This window comes from Urocampus carinirostris, chromosome 20, assembly GCF_059441175.1.
Source record: "Urocampus carinirostris isolate Australia breed hairy pipefish chromosome 20, RoL_Ucar_1.0, whole genome shotgun sequence".
Classification (NCBI taxonomy): Eukaryota; Metazoa; Chordata; class Actinopteri; order Syngnathiformes; family Syngnathidae; genus Urocampus; species Urocampus carinirostris.
This window is the reverse complement of record NC_142368.1, coordinates 1,581,613-1,601,119: the sequence shown is the minus strand read 5'-3', so window position 1 is coordinate 1,601,119 and position 19,507 is coordinate 1,581,613. Positions and strand designations below refer to the sequence as shown.

General features: G+C 43.9%; 1 protein-coding gene across 1 annotated transcript; it reads left to right on the top strand.

Moving 5' to 3' along the window:
* The first annotated feature begins 200 nt into the window (after window positions 1-200).
* dse (dermatan sulfate epimerase) lies at window positions 201-17,186 on the top strand. The gene is made up of 6 exons (XM_088325446.1): window positions 201-292; window positions 3,968-4,397; window positions 13,298-13,551; window positions 13,618-13,857; window positions 13,926-14,133; window positions 14,234-17,186. Exons 1-6 carry the CDS (start codon window positions 286-288, stop codon window positions 15,936-15,938), a joined length of 2,844 nt encoding a protein of 947 aa, XP_088181572.1. The 5' UTR covers window positions 201-285; the 3' UTR covers window positions 15,939-17,186.
* The last annotated feature ends 2,321 nt before the right edge of the window (window positions 17,187-19,507 follow it).

Genomic DNA, 19,507 nt, shown 5'->3' with positions numbered 1-19,507 from the left:
GATATTACAGTCACTCTGCTGATGACTGGAAGAAAAACGTTAAAAACAATGTTCTAACCCGTAAAAGAGCTTGAGTCGGTGAGTATGCAGAAGGCGCTTCACCGCCTGCGCCAAAACCTAGATCAGGTTTTTACTTAGACCAGGTTTTTTCAAGCAGGATATTTTTAGCAAGTTCCCAAACAAGCTAAACGGGTTCTAGACGCTAAATGACGCCATATAAAAAAAATCAGCAGCAGCGAGTGTCCTCACAAAGAGTTCAATTGTTTCCTCTGCAGACTCTTCAAAATGTCTGGTAAGATTTTGTGAATGGACTGCGTGAAAAAACTAGAATGCATGTACGCGTCTGTTGATGTGAGGCCGGGGTCACTGTGATTTTCTAGGAAATGGGATTTTTTAATTGGTCTGTCGCGCTCCAGGGCTCCATGCCCTTGCAAACTGTCGTATTTTCCCTCACAAAATGCAAAATAATCGTACACCATATTTTGTTTATTGATGTCGTTGGACATGTTCTATTGTACATGTGTTTCCTGAGTTGCTCGACATGAATGAGCTTTAATATCGAAAAAATGAAGTCGCTTGGACGTTCACCGTAGATCACAGGTGTCATTGTCAATAAAGTTATTAAATGATTGACAGGTGATATGGTGTTAAGGTCAAACCATTCTGGTATAAGGGAGATAAACCTTATTTTTGCTTTTAGGGGGGAAAAAACAGACTTTAATGTATTGCAGTTATGACATGTTTGATAAGTGATGTTTGGATCAAACCATTTTTGTATTAGAGACGCTGGGGTTTTAAGACGATTAAATGGAATAAGCCAGGTACAACATCCGTTTTTCCATAAAGTTTTGGGAAGCGATTATACCGATTTAATTTTCAATAAAGTTTTGACGTGATTGACGGTTATTATTTGGGTCAAACCATTCTTGTTTGGGGGAGAGTTTTGATTTATTAGGACGGTGAAATGGAGTGAGCCGAGCAGAACATTTTTGTGAACTTTTAAGAAGTGATCACACTATTTTATTTGTACTTATAAATCATTTTTTTAAATAAATGCACTTTTATGTGTGTTGAAACCTCTCGTGAGACCCCCGCGGTGCGTTCAAGTCCCCTCGTTCACCGGGGCGTCGTTCGATAACCGCAACGAGGAATGGATTCCGATCGCTTTTATTAGTCGATTATTTCGACGTCGCGACGGAATTTCGGAGTCAGGGGTTGCACGAGTGTGACGGCAGGTCGAGTCTCGTCGGGGAGAGGGGTCGTCAAGGAACTGAAGGTTCTTCTCAAAGACCCCTGTGCTTCCCCTCCAGCTCACCTCGGCCCGCCTCCTTTTTTTTTTCAAACAGCATCTTGTTTCCTCCTCGCCCCGGCCGACATTCCTTTCCCCTCTTTTTTCCACTTTCCCCTTTTTTTCCTGCGATCTCGCTCCCGCTCGGTCGTGGAACCTGCGGCTCCACCAAGCCCTCTCCTTTGCGCCTTTTGCACGGCCACTCGGAGCGAAGGAAACCATTGGAAATGGCGAGGGAAGTTGCACGAGTCTCCCGCTGACAGACTGACAGGTACGGCGCTCCAAATTCGAAACAAGGCCACTTTTGTTCCGAACCTTCTGCAGTTTTTTGGTCCTGTTCGGATTCGGAACGGGTTTCGAGTCCGCGGCCAAGTCCGTCAAAGTAATCAGAGGCAACTTTTTTTGATAGAGACGAGAAGGATTACCTTTTTTTTTTTGCTAAAGCTTTTCACTGCCGAGATATTTTTTCAGATGTTTTAGTTGTTACCAACTAAGTGACTGACTGACTCACCCACTCACTAAATGATCGACCAACATACTGTCTGATTGACCGACCAACTAACTAATCCACTGACCAGCTAAGTAACAAACTTAACGATCAACAAATTGACTAAATAACAACTTGACCAACCAACTAAGTAACAAATTGACTGACCTACCAACTAAGTGACTGACAGACTCACCCACTCACTAAATGATCGACTAACATACTGTCTGATTGACTGACCACCTAACTAACCCACTGACCAACTAAGTAACTAACTTAACAATCATCTAATTGACTAAATGACAAATTGACCAACGAAGTAAGTAACTAATTAACTGATCGACCAACTAAATAACTAATTGACTGACCGACCAACTAAATAACTAATTGACAGACCGACCAACTAACTAATTGACCACTTGACTAACTAATCAGCAAAAAGTTATTTAACAAACAACTGACTAATTGATCCTAAGTAACTATCTCTTTAACTGGCTAACTGGTTGATGTATTAACCGACCAGCTTACACCAAATAAGTAACTAATCAACCGAGCAAATAAATAAACTAATTGATTGACCATCTAACCGACCAACTAACTAACTAATCAGCAAACAGTAACTAATCAACCAAACTAAGTGACAATTGACTGATTAACAAACTAACTAATTGACCACTTGACTCACTAATCAGCAAACTCACTAAATAACTAAGTTATTTAACAAACAACTGATCAATTGACTAAGTAACTAACTCGTCAACTGAGTAACTGGTTGACCTATTACCCGACCAGCTTAGACCAAATAAGTAACTAATCGGCCAACCAAATAAGTAAACTAATTGATCGACCATCTAACTGACCAAGTAACTAACTAATCATTGATCGACCATCTAACTGACCAAGTAACTAACTAATCAACAAACGAAGTAACTAACCAACCAAATTAAGTGACAATCGACTGATTAACAAACTAACTGACCAACTTAATAATTAATTAACTCACTGATCAACTTACTGACAGACCAACTGACTGACTGACTGACTGACTGACTGTCCGACAAACTGAATAGCTAACTAACTAACTAAAGGAACACTGTGCTTGCAAGTAAATTGGACTTGTGCATCACATTTAACTTGTTAAACTATAACGGCAACAAATGGAATGTCTTGGGCGCCACCAAGATGTACTTGCCCAAGACACACCACAGGAATCGATGCCTGTCTGACCTGTGCCTAAGGGAAAAAAAACTAAAAATCTCGCCGTTTCAAACTCGAGGCTCAGGGGCCAGTTGTGGCCCGAAATATTAGAGTTCAAGGACCCTGCCTTAAAACGAAAGTTAATGGGACAGTGTGTATCATTCACATACTAGATCAGGGGTGTCAAACTCATTTTAACTCGGGGGGCCACACGATAGAAAAAACAATCTGTCAGGGGCCGGACTAGTAGATGAAAGAGAAAGAAAAAGAGAGATAAAGAAATAAGAGAAAGAGGGAGGGAAAAGGAGAGAGGGCGGGACAAAGAAAGAAAAAAAGAGAGAGCGTGAGAAACAAAAGATAAAAAGTCGTGAAAAAGGGGGAAAAAAAAGGGAGAGGAAGAAAGAAATCCAAAGGGAAATAGAAAGACCGAAGGAGAGAAAAGAGAAAAGAAAGCGCGAAGGGTAGGAAGAGAGAAAGAGAGAAAAGTAAGTTGGAGCAAAATAGGTTAAAAGACACAGAGAGAGAAAGAGACAAAAAGCAACAAAGTAAGAGAAAACGAGAGACACAGAGTGTGAGACAGAGGCAGAGTGGGAGAAAAGGGGTGGAAGAGAGAGAGAGAAAGACAGAGAGAGATAAATAAACACAAGTACAGCGTCTTTGTTGGAGGCACCTGGCTTTGGCAACATCAAGTTGACATATTTCAACCTGCAGCATGTTTTTCTCTTGCGCTTCTCTGAGTGTTGTGTCGCGGGCCGGATTCAATCCCTTAGCGGGCCCGTTCTGGCCCACGGGCCGCCTGTTTGACACCTGTGGTCTAGAGCTTTGTTTTGACACCGTTCGAAGAAAGAGGCCACGTCGGCGGAGCCGTAACGCGTCGAGCGCCAAAAACGGGCAAAAACGTCCCCCCCGTCGGCGTCCGTGAGCCATCTGCGTCCGATTACGGTGGAATGCGAACTCCGGGCTGCCGTCTTCCTGACTGTGTTTCGTTCCCTCAGCCGCCGTCCCCGATGAGACCATGAGGGCGCACCCCCTGGGGGCCCTCGCCGCCGCCGTCCTATTGGTTCCGCTGTGGCTGCGGACGGCGGGGGCCGACCCCAGCGGGGGCGTGGCCTTCGCCGCCGGCAACTACCGGGGCCACCCCATGCTGTACTTCGACCGGGACCGGATCACGGACCTGCAGGAGGCGGCGGCCGGCAGCCACCGGGAACTGGCGGTCCGAGTCCGGCGGGCCGGCGAGGCCATGCTGGAGCGCCCCGAGGAGTACCTGCCGCCGTGGAGTCCGGCCCGCTTCGGGGCCCGCTGGAACGAGATCTACGGGAACAACCTGGCCGCCTTGGCCATGTTCTGCCTGCTCTACCCGCATCGGGCCGGAGCGCTGGACTTGGCCAAGGACTACATGGAGAGGATGGCGGCTCAGCCCACTTGGTAGGCCCCCGCCCGCTCCAGTTTTTTTAAAGGCGCAGTGTAGGAGGAGGTAGAGCGCTCGTCTTGGGATCAAGGGATCCCGGTTCGAATCCCGGCTTGTCCGTGTTACATGTTGAATTCTCCTTGGGTAAGACACTGAACCCCTAACGCCCCCAATAAGCAGGTTAGCGCCTTACACGGCTGCAAGGCCGCTATTGGGAAATGTGGAGCACATTGTAAAGCGCTTTGGGAAGTCGTGACTTGAAAAGCGCTATATAAATGCAGATAATTTCATTTCATGTTTAGTGCCACAAACTATCATTCATCCCTCCATCCATCCAAATTTAAGGATTTTAAGCACCCATACGAACCATGTATCAGTAAACATTTAATATATATGTATATATATATATATATATATATATATACATATCATCTCATTAGCTGCACCGCTTATCCTCAGTAGGGTCGCGGGGGTGCTGGAGCCCATCCCAGCAATCATCGGGCAGTGGGCAGGGGACACCCTGAACTGGTTGCCAGCCAATCGCACACAGGGATAGACAACTCGCTCGCTCATTCACACCTAGGGAGATTTCAGTTAAGCCAATTAACCTAACATGTTTTTGGAACGTGGGAGGAAACCGGAGTGCCCGGAGGAAACCCACGCAAACACAGGGAGAACATACAAACTCCGCACAGGAAGTCCAGGAGCTGGATTTGAACCCATGACCTCAGAACTGTGCCGCACATGCGCTAACCACTGCGCCGCTGTGCTAACTTTCATTCAGTATTAATTGAAATAAAACATTGATTTGATTAATAGAAACACATAAAATACATGAACTATTATTATCTATATTTAAAAAAATCATAGGTTGATAAATCTTTTCTTTTACATGGTAGAATCCCACCGAGTAGTCGCCGCCATGTTTGTCTGGCATCTTGCTGCTTGCTGCGGCACTGGTTTTCGTTGGCATTAGACAACACGGTGACATCTAGTGGTCAAATGTTACACACTAAGGCTATAAGATCATGATTTTCTTCCATGAATATATTTTTAAAGGCACAGTGTGTCATGTTTAGTGCCTCCTAGTGGTACAACAAACTTTCATTCAGTATTAATTAAAAGTAGACAATTCCCGCGGCAATTGTAAGAGTTGTGATGGATCTGGAAGATGATCCCGGCATGTATATATAACCCCGGTTGTTAGCATTATGAGTTAACATAAAGTTTTTAACTCAGAGAGATGAACAGTTAGCAACAAGGATATGCCTTGTGGAGGTCTAAAAAAAAACGCAGTCATGGTAATATTATAGTAATAACACTGTTATTACACATTAAAAAATTTAAAATATACATGTTCAAAAGGAATGAGCCATTCTATTTGAATTGCCCCAATTTGCTGAGTCGATAGCATGTTAGCATTATAATAATTTTTCAGCATGAAGAAGTTAGCATTTAGCCGTTAGCATCACTTTTTAGAATGTATCTGTTAGCGTAACTCATTAACATGAGTCCATTAGCATAATTTGTAAAAATGAAGTCGTTAAGATATTGCCATTACCCAAAAAAAATTTGCGTGAAAAAGTTAGCATTTAGCTGTTAGCATCACTTTTTAGCATGTATCCATTAGCATAATTTGTAAATATGAAGTCGTTTAAATATAGCCATTACCAAAAGAATTTATCAGGAAGAAGTTAGCATTTAGCCGTTAGCATCACTTTTTAGAATCTATCTGTTAGCATAACTCATTAACATGAGTCCATTAGCATAATTTGTAAATATGAAGTCGTTTAAATATAGCCATTACCCAAAAAATTTAGCATGAAGGGGTTAGCATTTAGCCGTTAGCATCACTTTTAAGCATGTACCCGTTAGCGTAACTCATTAACATGAGGCCATTAGCATAATTTGTAAATATGAAGTCGTTTAAATATAGCCATTACCAAAAAAATTTAGCATGAAGGGGTTAGCATTTAGCCGTTAGCATCACATTTTAGAATGTATCTGTTAGCATAACTCATCAACATGAGGCCATTAGCATAATTTGTAAATATGAAGTCGTTAAAATATTGCCATTACCAAAAAAAATTTGCATGAAAAAGTTAGCATTTAGCCGTTAGCATCACTTTTTAGCATGTACCCATTAGCATAACTCATCAACATGAGGCCATTAGCATAATTTGTAAATATGAAGTCGTTTAAATATAGCCATTACCAAAAAAAATTAGCAGGAAGAAGTTAGCATTTAGCCGTTACCAAAAGAATTTAGCAGGAAGAAGTTAGCATTTAGCCGTTAGCATCACTTTTTAGAATCTATCTGTTAGCATAACTCATTAACATGAGGTCATTAGCATAATTTGTATATATGAAGTCGTTTAAATATAGCCATTACCAAAAAAATTTAGCATGAAGGGGTTAGCATTTAGCCGTTAGCATCACTTTTTAGAATGTATCTGTTAGCATAACTCATTAACATGAGGCCATTAGCATCATTTGTAAATATGAACTGGCACTGGTTTTCGTTGGCATTAGAACATACAGTGCCATCTAGTGCTCAAATATTACACACTAAGGCTATAAGATCATGATTTTCTTCCAATAATATTTAATTTTTTTAAAGGCACAGTGTGTCATGATTAGTGCCTCCTAGTGGTACAACAAACTTTCATTCAGTATTAATAAAAAAAAACATTGATTTGATTAATAGTCAAAAATACATAAACTATCATACCACTGATATTTGTATTAAAAATAATTATAGGTCGAGAAATCCCACCTCGTAGTCGCCGCCATGTTTGTCTGGCATCTTGCTGCGGCACTGGTTTTCGTTGGCATTAGACAATACAGTGACATCTAGTGGTCAAATATTAAGGAATAGGGCTATAAGATTGTGATTTTCTTTCATTAATAAATTGCTTTAAAGGCACAGTGTGCAGTGTTCTGGTTTGCCGGCGTCCCTGCGTCCTAGACGCATCATTTATGCTGGGGACGCATAGTCTCAAATCAACGTGCGTCCCAACGTGTGACGCAACTTTTTTGCCACAAAATAGTCATTATTACCCGGTTACTTTTTTTTTTTTTTTAACAAAAATTTACCGCACTCCAAACTTTTCGTCAGGCAGATCTGCCATTGTTGTTTTGGTCTCTCGCCGATCTCGTTGCTTCGAGATGACGTCATTGTTTTGGCGGTTGTCGAGTGAAAGAGAAGTATGCCTCCGTAAAAACAGTTGGTATGAGGTGCAAATCAACAAAAAAAATGGGTCATTTCTTCAGTGTCGGTAATAAGTCGAAACATAATACAGAAAGTGGTAACAACGGCAATAATTCCGGCACGAAAAAATGGCGGAGAAATTCTTTGGAAGATCGCGGAGGCAAGGAAAACACGCGTGTTGAAGCCAACGATTCCACGAAAGATAAACAAAAGAATACTCCTAGCAAGAAAAGGACTTTTCTGCCAAAATGGACTCAATTAGATTCCTGGTGACGCTACGAGGAGGATGATAATGGAGGCTACATGTTCTGTGATGCGTGCACCCAGCGTGACAAAAAAACTGGATTGCATAAATCATTTCGCAATACGAACTTTCAGAAAAGCACATTGGATCGGCACCACGACAATGAAAACCACAAATGAGCTATGGAAATTCCGTTGCTGCGATTGGACCTTCAGAAGGCATTACAACGGAACTGACAAGAAACATTCACATAAGATTTCTGTTTTGGGGAAAGTTTGCCACCTCTGATTCTATACAGGCACGTGTGAAACCTAAACTTGGACAAAACTTTAGTTTTAAATCCAACTTAGAAACCCAAGAAAACGGTTTTGAATCCTGATATAAAGGTAAAATGCTATTTGTAAACCCTGGTTTAAAATCCTAAAACTGCTTGAAACCATAATATGAAGGCTGGAGGCTAGCCCTTAACCCTAGATTGAAACCCAACAAACTGTTAAAAACCTTAATATGAAGGCCAAACCCAAAATTCAAACCCCAGTTTGCAGTCCTAAAATCAGTTTCACACCCTAATTTGAAGCCCAACCCGAGTTTGAAATCCTTAGTTTAAACCCTATATTGTGTTTAATACCCAAATATAAAGACTAAACCCTACTTCATGGTTAGGGTAAGAGATAAAGGGGTTAGGTTTAGGACATGGTAAATCCCAAATTCACTTTAAAACCTGAATATCAGATAGATACTTTATTCATCCCCGTAGGAAAATTCTCACTTCCAGCAGTCTACCCTGTTGTTTATTAACAGATGAACAGGATGGACTCAGGGTGCTGTGTTGTAGTTTAGCAACAGCGGAGTGGATGACGTCACACGCCAGTCCAAAAGTTCGACGTCCCTGCAGCAGATGGAAATCTTTGTGCCCAGGGTTACACCGCCTCGTGTCCACGTAGATGGCGAGTCCGCCTCCCCTCCGCTTCCCGCAGGCTTTTGTGTCTCTGTCTGCCCTAACAGCGCTGAAGCCGGGTAGCTCCACGTTAGCGTCCGGGATGCTAGATGTCAGCCACGTTTCCGTAAAACACAGAAAACTGCACTCCCTGTTTGCTTTATCGTTGTTCGTCTGTCTTATTCGGTAGAGAGTTCACATTTCCCATGATTACGGACGGTACCAAAGGCTTATAACGCTGCTAGCCACTTAGCTAGCTCCGGCTCCGCATCCACGATAGGGCCCCCTCATCTCGCCGGCACGAGAATTCTTCAGGGCGGGGAGTCGATTCCTCGAATAAACACATTTTTGTGCGTTAAAACCCTTAACGATAGGATAGAAAGTAATCAAAACGGGACGAAAAACACCAAGATAGAAGCAGACACTTAAAAACAATAAATCACAAAAAGTGCGGAACAACACTGAGCTGCCGGAAAGGCTGCCGCTTGCGGCGGCGCCCCTTTGATGTAAACCTATGAATCAGTTCTAAACTTTGAATGATTTCCTTCGTGTCACTCACCAATTTTAACAAAGTACTGTGCTAGTTTCCTCCGCAAAGCTCCACGGCTTACACCATAAATAGATGGATACAACTGAAGCATCGTTGTTGTGGGGACAGAAAACCACCGAAAGGTCCTGTTGAAAACAAACCATTTTACTTGAGGCTTTTTCACAAGTTTGCTTGTATCGTTCGTCTCCCGCACTGCATCTTTAGTTGGAATTATTGCGCAAAATAATGGTAGTATTATCTTTAAGGTTGGGTTATCACCTGCATTAATACATACCTAGCATGTGCACGAGATGCTAACACAGTGTATCTTAAATAGTGGGACTCTGCCAAAGGGGGGCGCAGGTGCGTTGGACTTCAGCAAACTTTTCTTCTAACTTTCCCAGAATAAAGTGCAATTGCACCTCCACGACACTAGGGGGCAGTGACGTTCTCGGTGGCAGAGAGTTGTGTTTACATTTGGGCTCCACGCATTACATTAAGCACAGAGCATGTGTAGCGACCCTCTTTCATGCACGACACAAGGTTTCACAGTCTCTGGGTTTATTGCCTGCATTCAGTAGACAAAACAATACAAAAGTCAGGGGCATCTGTTCACGACTGCAATTATCTTCAGCGCTCACAAATTCACTTCAGCTACGGCAAGCAGACAACATGCGAGCAGATTAATAATGAAACTTCCATAATAACAATGAACATAACTTTCCCACGTACCTGCATTCAGTAAACAAAACAATACAAAAGTCAGGGGCATCTGTTCACGACTGCAATTATCTAAAATATTAAAGATACAAAAAAACGGGTCATCGCTCAACAGGCCGCACCTCGTGGCGTGTTTGCATCAAAACACGTTGCATCATCGTTTCGAGCTGTATTGCTTTACTTCTTATTTAGTGCTTTTTTGAATATACATCGTTTAGCACAACTTATATATCTTTATATACAAAAATAATTTGCGAAAGCAGCTCATATGTCTAGCAAAATATGCATTTTTTATCCAACTGATATTGGGCACATCTTACCTTCAGCGCTTACAAATTCACTTAAACTACGGCAAGCGCTGAAGCCCATAAAGTGCCAAACGAAAAAGACAGTCGTAGAAGCCCGTGACTTAACAACTGAAGGAGGTACCGGAATATTAACAGTAATACAACAAAAACACAGATTTTGTGAGAATTCCAAAAAACATTCAAAACAATCAAATTTCAACTCTGTTACACCTAAGCATTAAAAATGAAGTGTTGATGCTATGAAAACAATATTGAACACGGATGCGGGGACAGACGAAGAGAGAACGGGGTAAAGAGACGAACAAAATTCTCCTGTAGCATTTCACTGAGACATTGGAGAGAGACGAGCAAAGATTGGATTTCCCTGTTAAAAAGCCAGAATAGAATAGAATCTACCTTTATTGTCATTGTTACAAAATGGGTTGAACATATTGTGACAACGAAATTGGACGTGGCGCTCCAGTTTCACATTTTACAGTGAGGATAAAAGAAAACAAAGAAGATCAACTTTCTTTTATTGACTCCGTAAACGAAGCGTGTCCCAATTTTATGAACACAACATTTCTCGCTTGAATTCACCTGTAAACGTTTTTATTGTCTTTACTTAGACCCGTGTTCATTTTGGCTGTAAAAAGTGATGGGTCCCGGGGACTGGCATGCTGAAAAATCTATGGGTCCCAACAGAGATCTATGGCTCCCCAAAATTGAGTCTTATCCAGGTTGAAATTGTAAATCGGTGACAAATATATATAATATAAATCTATATATTCATTCAGTTTTAATCATCACAGTTTATTGGTAATACAAATCAGTTATCACTTCAGATTTTTCAGTTCATATATTCTTCATGGTTTGCTGTCAGTGGTAATGCCTTCTCAAGGTCCAATCCATTATCATCCTCCTCATAGCGTAACCAGGAATATACAGTGGGACCTCGCTACTTTGCGGTTCCACGTTCGCGGGTTCAGAGCTTCGCGGGCCTAAAAAATAATAATAATAAAATAAAATAATTTTCAAAAAATAAAAATAAAAAAATTATTTTATTTTTTTTAAGCATTTTTGAAGGGGCCTCGCTACTTCGTGGTTCCACGTTCGCGGGTTCAGAGCTTCGCGGGTCTAAAAATTAATAATAATAAAATAGAATAATTAAAAAAAAAACAAACAAATTCCAATGCTTTTTTTAAGCATTTTTAAAAGGTGCGCCACTACTTCGCAGATTTTCACTTATTGCGAGTGGTTTTGGTCCCCATTAACCGCGATAATCGAGGTCCCACTGTAATTGAGTCCATTTTGGCAGGAAAGTCCTTTTCTTGCTCGTAGTATTCTTTTGTTTATTTTCTTTCGTCGAACCGTTCGCTTCAGCACACGTGTTTTCCTTGCCTCCGCCATCTTCCGAAGAATTTCTCCACCATTTTTTTCGTGCCGGAATGATTGCCATTGTTATCACTTTCTGCATTATGTTTCGACTTATCACTGAGACTGAAGAAATGACCAATTTTGTTTTGATTTTCACCTTAAATCGACAACAAGCACCACAACAATGACGTCATCTCGAAGCAACGAGATCTCGTTTGCGGATATCGGCGTGCGGACGAAAACTCGAACCGCGTGACCAAAACAACAATGGCGGATCTGCCTGACGAAAAGTTTGGAGTGCGGTAAATCGTTAAAAAAAGTAATCAGGTAGTAATGACAATTTTGTGTCAAAAAAGTGGCGTCCCGGGGACGCACGTTGATTGGAGACTATGCGTCCCCAGCAAAGATTATGCATCTAGGACGCAGGGACGCCGGCAAACCAGAACACCGTAAGACACACTAAATTGAGTTTACTCGACATTAATTTTCAGAGCTATCTTACCGTTTCATATGGTAGCAGGAACATCGTCATCCGACTCCGAGAAATGTGTTTGGCAGCTGTTTCGGGAAGCCCCTCCCCGCCTCCGCTAAAGGCAAATGAAACATACAGATGTGAATCATCGGATTAGGGAATTTTGTCCAGTGCGGGAAAAGAGAAGACAAGGAAGAAGTTAGTCTCCATATTGAATATGTACAACAAAGAAGAACAAATATGTTTTTGTGCGTTTTTTGCACCAAAAAGTCAGGCACAAGCTGTCTGTCTGGTATCAAACTACACGATTGATAAAAATCATCTAAATCAGGGGTGTCAAACTCATTTTAACTCTGGGGCCACACGATGGAACAAAATTTCTGTCGGGGGCTGGACTAGTCGATTAAAGAGAAAGAAAAGAGATAAAGAAATAAGAGAAAGAGGAAGGGAAAAGGAGAGAGGATGAGACAGAGAAAGAAAGCGTGAGAAACAAAAGATAAAAAGTTGCGAGAAAGGGGGGAAAAAGGGAGAGGAAGAAAGAAATCCAAAGAGAAATAGAAAGACAGAAGGAGAGAGAAAAGAGAAAACAAAGCGCGAAGGGTATGAGGAGAGAAAGAGACAAAGAGCAACAAAGGAAGAGAAAAAGAGAGACACAAAAATTGAAAGAGACAGAGAGTGGGAGAAAAGGGGTGGAAAAGGGAGAGAGAGAGAAAAAGAAATACAAGTACAGTGTTTGTGAGAGGCACCTGGCTTTGGCAACATCGAGTTGACATATTTCAACCTGCAGCTTGTTTTTCTCTTGCGCTTCTCGCGGGCCGCATTCAATCCCTTAGCGGGCCTGATCTGGCCCGCGGGCCGCCTATTTGACACCCGTGATCTAAATCCTCGCTTCAGGCAAATGATGGAGACTACAATTGCGCTTCAGGCCAGAAGAGGCAGTAAGTACTTAAGTCCCAGCCTAGTGTATGCTGGACCTGAAGCTCTAGCAGTTGAGCAGATTGGTCCAAAGTTCTTCAGAACTGACTTAAATCGTTGCTATCGGCTCATATTGACTAAAGTTACAACAAAATTCAATAACAAATGATTCATTTCGCTTATGAAACACAAGGATCTGATAAAACCTTTGACCGTTTCGCTCAGGTTGGTGAAAGACGCCCCCTGGGACGAAGTTCCCGTGGCGCACTCCCTGGTGGGCTTCGCTACGGCTTACGACTTCCTGTTCGAATACCTGAGCCAGGACCAGCAAGAGCGATTCCTTCAGGTGATCGGCAAGGTCTCTCACCTCATGTATGAGAAATCCTACAGCCGAGGCTGGGGTTTTCAATACCTGCACAACCATCAGCCCACTAACTGCGTGGCTTTGCTCACAGGGAGCCTGGTCTACATGGCCCGAGGTCAGTAGCCCATGTCGTCAAGAGTCTTTGTCGAAAGCCCCGCGCTGATTCGGAGATCTTTTCAAGGTTATCTGCAGGAGGCTTACCTGTGGACCAAGCAGGTTTTGTCCATTATGGAAAAATCCATGGTGGTTCTTCAGGACGTGACGGACGGATCCCTGTACGAGGGTGTGGCCTATGGGACGTACACCACCCGTTCTCTTTTCCAGTACATGTTCCTGGTGCAGCGCCACTTTTCTATCGGACATTTCGAACACCCTTGGCTCCTCAAACACTTTGATTTTATGTACCGGACCATCCTTCCTGGTAAAGTCTTCAACGTGCGTTATTGGCCAACGGTATTCTTATCTTTGATGTCCTGCTTCCCGACGCAGGCTTTCAGAGGAGCGTCGCCATCGCCGACTCCAACTATAACTGGTTTTACGGACCGGAGAGTCAACTGGTCTTCCTGGACCGCTTTGTGATGCGAAACGGCAGCGGAAACTGGTTGGCCCGATTGATTCAGGAAAACCGAGTGACTGACGGCGTGGGACAGCCCGGCAAAGGCCAGCGATGGTGCACTCTACACACGGAATTTTTATGGTGAGCGTTTCCATAGAACAGAGACCAATTCCTTAGCTGTCGTGATTAGATGTTTAGAATGATTTCAGTTCGGGTTCTTCAGTCGTTCCTTATCTTTCAGGTACGATCCGAGCCTGACTCCGAAGCCCCCGTCGGATTTCGGGACTCCTCGGCTCCATTATTTCGAGGACTGGGGCGTGGCGACTTACGGCGGGGCTTTACCCACTGGCACAAATCGCACTTTTCTGTCATTCAAGTCCGGAAAGCTAGGGGGCCGCGCCATCTTCGATATCGTCCACCACAACAAATACAAGGAATGGATCGAAGGCTGGAGGAACTTCAACGCCGGTCACGAACACCCAGACCAGAACACCTTCACTTTTGTTCCAAACGGTGTTCCGTTCATCACGGAAGCGCTGTACGGACCCAAATACACTTTATTGAACAATGCCGTGTTGTTCGGGCCGGCTCCGGCAGGGGGCACCTGTTTTTCGCCTTGGGCCGGCCAGGTGACGGAAGCCTGCGATTCCAAGTGGCTCAAGTACAAGACCGGACCCGCCACCGATGCTCGGGGCCAAGTCGAGGCCGCCGTAGAGAGACAAGGAATGGTTTTCATCCGCGGGGAAGGACGATCTGCATATGATCCGGATCTGAAAATCCAAAAATTCCAGAGGAACCTCCTCCTCCTGAATCCGGAGCTTTTACTGGTGGTGGACCATATCCATTTAGACACCGAGAGCCCTTGCAGGGCCATGAGTGCGTTTTTTCACAATACGGAACTGCCGTTCAAGGACACTCGGATGGACGATGTCCACGGGGCTTTCGTGTCCCACAACCAGGGCCAGTACAAGATGTTGTGGATAGACGACATGGGTGGCAGTCCTAAGGGGACGCTGGGGTACTGGGGTTACCCACGGGGTTACCCCTACAACGGCTCCCATTACGTCAACGTCACCGTGCCCTTGAGGAACCCTCACACCCGGGTGGCTTACGTCTTTTTTGGACCGGCCGTGACGCTAACCGGATTCACCCTCCGCGGAGACGACCAAAGGGTGGATGCCCACCTCTTCACCCGAGAACGCACCTACACCGTTCACCTGCTGACGGGTGATATCACCAGCAAGCCTGTTTTCGCCATGGTCATGACGCACCCTGGGAAGGTTGTTTTTGAAAAGACCGCCATGCCGGGGGAGGGTTCTCCTCCGGAAGTGGAGGAATACGCGGCGGCGGTGGAGGACAACCTCCAACACGTCAAGCCCGTCTTCCAGCAGATGGAGCGCCACATCTTGGGCAAGGTGCTCCACACGGACAGCTTCCGCAAAACGGCCCAACGCCTGCTGCGAATCTCTGACAAGAAAAATAGCCGGCAGGTCATTCAGAAGATGTTTGCGTTGTCTAAAAAACAGGCCAAGGAAGAGAAGGGTAAGAAAATCACACTAGGGGAGAACCTACCTGATATTTTCACCCCCATCGAGGTGAGCGAGAAGCGAGTCCGGCAGAGGATGCCCAAGCGAGTGGACGAGGACAATCCCGAGGTGGGGGACACGGAGTCCCAAGCTTTTGTGGAATACGCCGACAAAAAACTCCAAGGTCGAAGTTTCCAGGAGCTGCACATGTGGGTGACGTCGGCCAGGGAGAACGTCTCCTCCATCAGGATCTTCCTGCTGCTCAACACGGCCACCTTCTTCCTGCTTCTCGCTGTGTTGTTGACTCGATTCCAGCGGGCTCGCAGTGTTTATGCCCACAGATGTTTCTACACCATCCTCACCCTGGACTGCTTGATTTTACTCTACCTCTACTCTTCTTGTTCTCATGTCCAGTGCTGAGCAGCCTTCGCAATTGACGGGATGTCCATTGGCATTGCTGTTTCGTCCTAGTCGGGACTTCTCAACTCGTGGGACTCGGTTGCGGCGCCCTGGCGGCTTCGATTCCTGAAGTCGGTGCACGGCCGGCGTGGCGACTTCATCCTGTAGTTTCTGTTTGAGGTTGTCGGCCCTCTTTACCATAGACAGCCTGTGTGGGCCCTCACCAGTGTTTTGGTTTGAACATTGCCTGTATGCTACAGGAGGAGCGATTCTGCCATATGTAGAAAAAAATGTTGAAATACATAGCTACAAATACATGCCATATAAATAAATGAACTTATAAAGAAGGCACGCCATACCTTAATATATTGCATAAACGCGATTTATGTGTTTGTGTTTTTGGTATTTGTTTATCGTGTGTTCTGTCGTGCTTTGTTTTTGGTTGTTTTGTCTTGTGGGTGGCAGTAGCACTCGTCTTGGGACTTAGAGGTCACGGGTTTCGATTCCCAGCTCCTCCGAACCAAATGTGGAAGTGTCCTTGGGCAAGACACTGAACCCCTAATGCCAGTAGAGCGCTTTTGGATTTCTTCAATGACTCGAAAAGCGCGATATAAATGCAGACCATTTGCCATTGTTGGGTTATTTTGTCAGGTGTTTGGTCTCCGATTGTTTTTTCACATGTTTTCTATTGTGCAGTTTTGTCATCCATTTCGTGGTCCGTTTCATCATAGCAAAATGAGTGGGCGGGTCAAACTGGACTAGCTTTTCACCCATTGGTTGATCGAGTGCAGAGATTGTTCACTGATCAACCAACAGGTGAAAAGCTCAGGCAACTGGTACGTCTCCTTGACAAAAGTCAAGTCATTTGTGATGCCCTTAATCACAGGGAGTCTCAAAGGTCTGCACCGACCACAGACTATTGCAAACTACAGACTATCATGACACCATGCCCTGATCTAAAACCTACATGAGGGTAAGGAAAAACTCAAAAACATCAGCCAAGTCATGTTTATCTGTGACACCCTTAATCACAAGTAGTCTCAAAGTTCTGCCCAGACCACAGACTATTGCAAACTACAAACTATTATGACACCATCCTCTGATCTGAAACCCACATGAGGGCAAGGAGAAACTCAGAAACCTCAAGTCAAGTCATGTTTATTTGTTTGGCCCTTAATCACAAAGAGTCTCAAAGCGCTGCACAGACATCAGACTATAGCAAACTACAGACTACTATGACACCATCCCCTGATCTAAAACCTACATGAGGGCAAGGAAAAACTCAGAAACCTCAGTCAAGTCATGTTTATTTGTGATGCCCTTAATTACAAAGAGTCTCAAAGTTCTGCCCAGACCACAGACTATTGCAGACTACAGACTATTATGACACCATCCCCTGATCTGAAACCTACATGAGGGCAAGGAAAAACTCAAAAACCTCAGTCAAGTCATGTTTATTTGTGACACCCTTAATCATAGGGAGTCCCAAAGGTCTGCACAGACCAGACTATTGCAAACTACAAACTATTATGACACCATCCCCTGATCTGAAACCTACATGAGAAAATAAAAACCGAACGAATACATAACATTTACATATTACATAATTTACCCATATGTTCATTTATTTATATGGCATAGGTTTGTAGCTCTATACGCATTTATTTCTACAAATGTCGGAATCAGTCCTTCTTACCAGCACTTCAACTTTTTGAGACCGTCAGCTTTGCTGTCCATCCTTTCTACGGATGTTGTTTTTATTTTGGCAGACATTGTCCTTGCTAGAGTTTTGGTTGAACTGTGTTCGTACGCGGTACAAAAACTCTTTTCCATCGTCAAGAACGAGCGAGGACAGACATTTCAAGTGACGACGGAGGAGTGAGAATTCCTAATCCTAAACATGCTAGCAGTACGACGGCGTGACAACCGTCTTGAGAAACGACAAATTGTTGATGATGGATGGCTGTTATTCTTTCGAAAGCAATGGTTCCCGGTACGAAATAATCCATTTTTCGGAAAAGTTTCCCAAATAAATGCAACCCTTTTCCAATCGGGTAATATCAACGGTACATTTTATATGTTTTCAATAAAATACTGCTCATCACCGGGTAGTTGTTTGTCTCATCTCTCATCTCATCTCATTAGCCGTACCGTTTATCCTCATTAGGGTCGCGGGGGGGGGGTGGAGCCAACCATCTCCGGGCAGTGGGCAGGGGACACCTTGAACTGGTTGCCAGCCAATCGCAGGGCAGTTATTTGTGTTTGGTCATTTTTCAATTCTCATCATCTGGGTATCCTAGAAAACATTTACTTTTCTGAGCCAGGATTAACTTAAAGCGGGGGTGTAAAACTTGCGGCTAGCTGGCTAAATGTGGCCCCTGGGATGATACTTTAAAGCCCCCGCCTTAATATAAGCAGAGTGGATACACCCCTCAAAAAAATCAAGTGTTTTGCAGAGACAGAAATATCAAGGCATAAGATTTTTAGATCTTGAAAAATTTCTGAATATATTTGTTTTTGAGACATGTCCCCCCATATAGCTAAAATATTGCAGGACGTTATTCTCATTACAAATTACCACGAGTGTCATGGTTGCCATGGCGCCCAATTGGCCCTGCCCGTGTGGCGCGAGCTGCGGCTCATTCACTGATCTTTTTAAGATCAGTGCTCTCACTCTTCCTTTGTCAGTCCGTCAACGATCCTCTGCCCCGCAAGACGTGGGTTTCGACTCAGTCCTGTTCCTGTTGGTATTTCCTGTCTGGTTTTGTTCCCGTTTATTTTTGTCCTGTTTAATATCGGTTTCCTGTTTCGTTTCTGTCTATTTTTGTCCTGTTTAGGATTCCCTCCAGTTTTTGTTCCCGTCTCGTTTGTCCTGTTTATTTTCGATATTCTGTTTCATTATCAATCCTGTCTGTCCGTCCAGTTCGGTATCGACCTCATTTGTCCGATTTCTGCTCTGGCAGTTGGTATCGATCTCGTCGGCCTCTGGGAATTCCTATCATTTCACGCCAGACTACTGCCTAACATGCATGACTCCCCATTTCTAGTAAAATAAAAGGCTTGTGTGAGAAACGTCACGCGTTTGGGTCCTGATCCTGTTCTGGTTCTTGACAACTAGGAATCGCAACCTATAATAATAAATGTAGTTAATTGATACGTAACCTTTGCACTAATACACAATTCATAGTGCCCTGATTAGAAGTAGCATGAACTTGCACTTTTAGGCGTGACCCATTGGGGGCGATGACACTTCTCAGGACAATGCTGTTAAAACAAATCCCGGCTGCCGTTAATCATAAGGGAAGAAGAAAGGCCACCAGAGAGCAGTGTTGGCTTCATTTGTAACAGACTTGTTGGAAAAACATGGCAACAATCCCCAGCTTTTTACAAGCATCCATTCATTATCTGCACCACTTATCCTCAGTAGGATCGCGGGGGTGCAGGAGCCCATCCCAGCTATCTTGGGGCAGTGGGCAGGGGACACCCTCAACTGCTTGCCAGCCAGTCGCAGGGGACACAGAGAGAGACAACTCACTCACACATTCACAGGGCCAATTTGGACTGAACAATTAACCTGACATGCATGTTTT

Coding starts and splice junctions, on each gene's coding strand:
- dse (XM_088325446.1), top strand. Junction 13,552..13,617: donor CCTGGTCTACATGGCCCGAG/GTCAGTAGCCCA, acceptor GATCTTTTCAAG/GTTATCTGCAGGAGGCTTAC. Junction 13,858..13,925: donor GTACCGGACCATCCTTCCTG/GTAAAGTCTTCA, acceptor TTCCCGACGCAG/GCTTTCAGAGGAGCGTCGCC.